This window comes from Indicator indicator, chromosome 2, assembly GCF_027791375.1.
Source record: "Indicator indicator isolate 239-I01 chromosome 2, UM_Iind_1.1, whole genome shotgun sequence".
Lineage (NCBI taxonomy): Eukaryota > Metazoa > Chordata > Aves > Piciformes > Indicatoridae > Indicator > Indicator indicator.
Genome location: NC_072011.1, coordinates 46,926,260 through 46,930,172, shown reverse-complemented (window position 1 = coordinate 46,930,172; position 3,913 = coordinate 46,926,260). Strand labels below are relative to the sequence as shown.

Below are 3,913 nucleotides of genomic sequence, written 5' to 3'. Positions count from 1 at the left end.
AGGGCTGACAGTGATTGGCAGGGGCTACCATGGCAACGCCACAACGACACTCAGAAGACCAATAGAAAAGCGAAACAAAATGTTTCAGCGCTGCACTCACTGTGGATTTAGGGGAGATATTATGAGGCTGTTGTCATTAGGGCGACCGCTGTTGAATCACTGAATTCCGACTCGGCGGCGGCGCGGGGCCGAGTGTGTGAGTGCGTGTGTGTGTGTCTGCGTGAGTGCGTGTGCTCGAGTGAGTGTGATCGCGTGTATCCGAGTGCGTGTGCCCCCGTGCCTCTATGTGGCTGTGTGTGCGTGTGCGGGTGTGGATGCGTGCGCCGTGCGTGTGCGCTTTCCTCCCTTCTTCCTCCCTTTCTTTCTTTTCTCCTTGATTTATCTCCCCCTCTCCCCGGTCATCCCATGGTGTTCAGGTCCCCGCTAGAGCTTTATCCCACCCATTTCTTCTTGCCAAACTTCGCCGCCGACCCGCACCACCGCTCCTTCCTTCTCGCCAGCGGCGGCGGCGGCAGCGGCAGCGGCTCGGGCTGCAGCCCCGGTGCCGGCGGCGGTGGAGGCGGCAGCTCCCGGGCACCCCACGAAGAGTTGTCAATGTTTCAGCTGCCCACACTCAACTTCTCCCCGGAGCAAGTGGCTAGCGTCTGCGAGACGCTGGAGGAGACTGGAGACATAGAGAGGCTGGGGAGGTTCCTCTGGTCGCTGCCGGTGGCGCCGGGGGCATGCGAGGCCATCAACAAGCACGAGTCCATTCTCCGCGCCCGGGCGGTGGTGGCCTTCCACACGGGCAACTTCCGAGACCTCTACCACATCCTGGAGAACCACAAATTCACCAAGGAGTCCCACGGCAAGTTGCAGGCCATGTGGCTCGAAGCGCACTACCAGGAGGCCGAGAAGCTAAGGGGTCGCCCGCTGGGGCCGGTTGATAAATATAGGGTGAGGAAGAAGTTTCCACTGCCCAGGACCATTTGGGATGGCGAGCAGAAGACGCACTGCTTCAAAGAGAGGACTCGCAGCCTCCTGAGGGAGTGGTACCTGCAGGACCCTTACCCCAACCCCAGCAAGAAAAGGGAACTGGCTCAGGCCACGGGGCTCACCCCCACGCAAGTAGGCAACTGGTTTAAAAACCGAAGGCAAAGAGACAGAGCAGCGGCGGCTAAAAACAGGTCAGTGGGGCTGCAGGGCCCGCTTCGGGGCGGGGGGCGAGGTGGGCGGCGGGGCACTGCGGGCGGCCGCGCTCCGCGCCGTGGCTCGGCGACCGCCTGGCCGACAGCTTATCTCTGCTTCTCCCCTCCTCCTCTTCGCATTACCGCCACTGGGAGAATTCGGTGTCTCCGCCGGGCGGGTAGGTCACCTCCTAGCAGTCGCAGAGATGTGTCGGGGACAGACACGGATCAAAGTTGCCTGGCGCTCCACAAGCCCTGCCCCGACGCGCTACGGGCTCCCGGGGTGCGTGCAGGGCCGGAGCTCACCCGCGGGAAGAAGCGGCTTCGTGGATGCCAGTGTGTACGGGCGGGCGCGGAGGGCAGCGGCAGCGGCCGCGGCGGGGGCAGAGCCCGACTCTTCCTCCCGCCTTCCCAGCAGCAACTGCCGTGAGAACGGAAAACCCTGGGTCGGTGGGCTTCGGTCTTCTGCTGGCCGCCTCTCGCGCGGTTCCCCACCGTAGGACCGGAGTGGGGAGTGCGATTCAGAGCGGGTTTCGGCAGCGCAGGCGGCTGTGCTCCGATTGTTCATGCCCCTCTGCATACGCAGCGGGACCGGCACAAGCATAGGCACGGCCCAAAGAATTTGTCTCCGGAGAAAAAGGGACAAAAGCCTTCAGGAGATCGGGAAACTTTTTTTTCCCCCCATTTTCCCCCCATCCTCATTTCTCTGTTTACACCACATGGGGAGCTGGCCCTCCGGTCCTGTGTTTCCTGTGCATTTACGCTTGTATTTATCTGCGTATCTCTAGGTGCTTTTTAAAATTTCTTTCCTTCCTTCTTTCTTTCTTTCTTCCCCCCCCTTCCTTCTTTACCTTGATAAAAGCGATACATCCTCCCCCCCCCCTTTTCCTCGTCACCCTTCGGAAAAGTTGTTGTGCAAATGAAAACGGGCCTTTAATCCATCTTGATACACTATTTTTATTTTAAGTTTGGCTACCTCTATGAGCACGTAAACAAAACTTCTTGTTGTAAATGCTGTCTCTTAAATTCCTCATAATTATACCACTGGTCCTATTGATTCAAGATTCTGTAGGAGAAATGCAACCTAAAAGCGCCTCGCCATTTAATTTCCATTAAATGGAAAAAAGATCAGCTTAGGATTGTAAATAAACAGGACTTGCCTATGGATGCTTTTATTGACTCAACAGTGTTGACAGCAGACGAATGCACCAGGAATTGCAAATAGGAGAAAAATCAGAGTCGCTGAAACTGCAAAACTTAAAACAACGAGAAATGTAGAATAAGCCGGCTACATTTTTTTCTGTTCTTTGCAGGCAGTTAAATAGAAAATACCCCGGTGAGAAGCAATTGAGCATAGAGTGTATTCTGATTCACTTTAGCAATGCTAGAGGTTGTGGCTGCCTGCTCAGCCCAGGACTTTTAGCCCTTATCCTTGAATCAGGCTTTCCCTGGGTTTCGAGCAGAATAAACGGAAGCAGAGGAATATTCACAACGCACTAGGGAACGTAAAAAATATTTATTGCCTTTTTTAAAAAAATAAATGTTCAACGGCAATGTACCCTTAAGTACTGACGGTGAAAGGACCAACACTTTAAAGATAATTTTGGCTTTCGTATAGAAAAGGACTTTAAGTTTCGAGCTGCGAGAAGTGCTGTGTTACACCATCGCCTTTTTGAAAATTATTGTATTGGTAACGCTGCATCCCCGGGACGGGACCTTCCTCCGGTCCTGCCGCAGACCTTAGGGAATATATCTGTGCACTGGAAAGTATTTAGACAGATATCCTGCAGAACACAAAATGAGGATCCTGTGCGCTTCTTTGCCGCTGCAGACCGGTCCTTGCAGCTTTCGGCGGAAGCCAAGTGTTCGGGGAGCTCACACAGACACGGTTCTCTCCAGGCCCGCGGTGTCGCTGGGACAAACGCCTACCGGGGAAACGGAAAGGCGTTGCTCCTGTTTTTCAAACCACAGAGCAGGGAAACGCTCTCCCTCCCGCCCCACCATGCCCCGCTCGCTGTTCCCTTTCAAACCGCGACCCCTCTAGCTCTGATTCCGCTGGGTGCCATCCCCCCTAAATGGCCTTCCCCTGGCGCCGGCCCGTAGCGGGGACAGCGTAGACCGGGTGCCTGGCTTGGCTTAGCTTCCCTCTGCAGGGCGCTGAGGGAAGGTGGCCGGGTCGGGCCGGGCCGGAGGGTCCACTTGGCTTCGCTCCGGGCTGGGGCGGGGCTGTGAGCGGGCGGGCGCGGGGTCGAGCATTCGCCGTGCCCTCGGCGGCGATGGTGGCCGGTGTCTCAGAAGGGTTGTGCTGTTGTTTTGTCTCCCGGCGCGATGCAGGCTCCAGCACCAGGCGATAGGACAGAGCGGCATGCGGTCGCTGGCAGAGCCCGGCTGCCCAACACACAGCTCGGCCGAGTCTCCGTCCACGGCGGCCAGCCCGACCACCAGTGTCTCCAGTTTGACAGAAAGAGCCGAGACAGGCACCTCCATCCTCTCGGTAACCTCCAGCGACTCGGAATGTGATGTATGATATCGGAAAACAAACAAACAAACAAAAAATCGAAATCCAAACAGCCAAGCACCCTCTCCCCGACCCGAACAAAACAAACCGAGGCAACCTAGAATCAGGACACACACCCGCATGCACGCATACACACAACCAGGAAGAGAGAAAAGGCCAAACCCGACCCAAATATAATAGCAAACAGACAGGGATCAGAGAATCCACCACCGCCACCGTCAGCCAACAC

General features: G+C 56.4%; 1 protein-coding gene across 1 annotated transcript; it reads left to right on the top strand.

Annotated features, from left to right (window-relative positions):
* The first annotated feature begins 405 nt into the window (after window positions 1–405).
* On the top strand, window positions 406–3,693 carry SIX3 (SIX homeobox 3). The gene is made up of 2 exons (XM_054398268.1): window positions 406–1,166; window positions 3,501–3,693. The coding sequence occupies exons 1-2, from the start codon at window positions 406–408 to the stop codon at window positions 3,691–3,693; spliced, it is 954 nt and encodes a 317-aa protein (XP_054254243.1).
* The last annotated feature ends 220 nt before the right edge of the window (window positions 3,694–3,913 follow it).

What these genes read in the sequence shown, in the direction of transcription:
- SIX3 (XM_054398268.1), top strand. Translation starts at nt 406, where the DNA reads ATGGTGTTCAGGTCCCCGCTAGAGCTTTATCCCACCCATTTCTTCTTG. An exon ending in GCAGCGGCGGCTAAAAACAG is followed by an intron (nt 1,167 to 3,500) that starts GTCAGTGGGGCT and finishes GGCGCGATGCAG; the next exon opens with GCTCCAGCACCAGGCGATAG.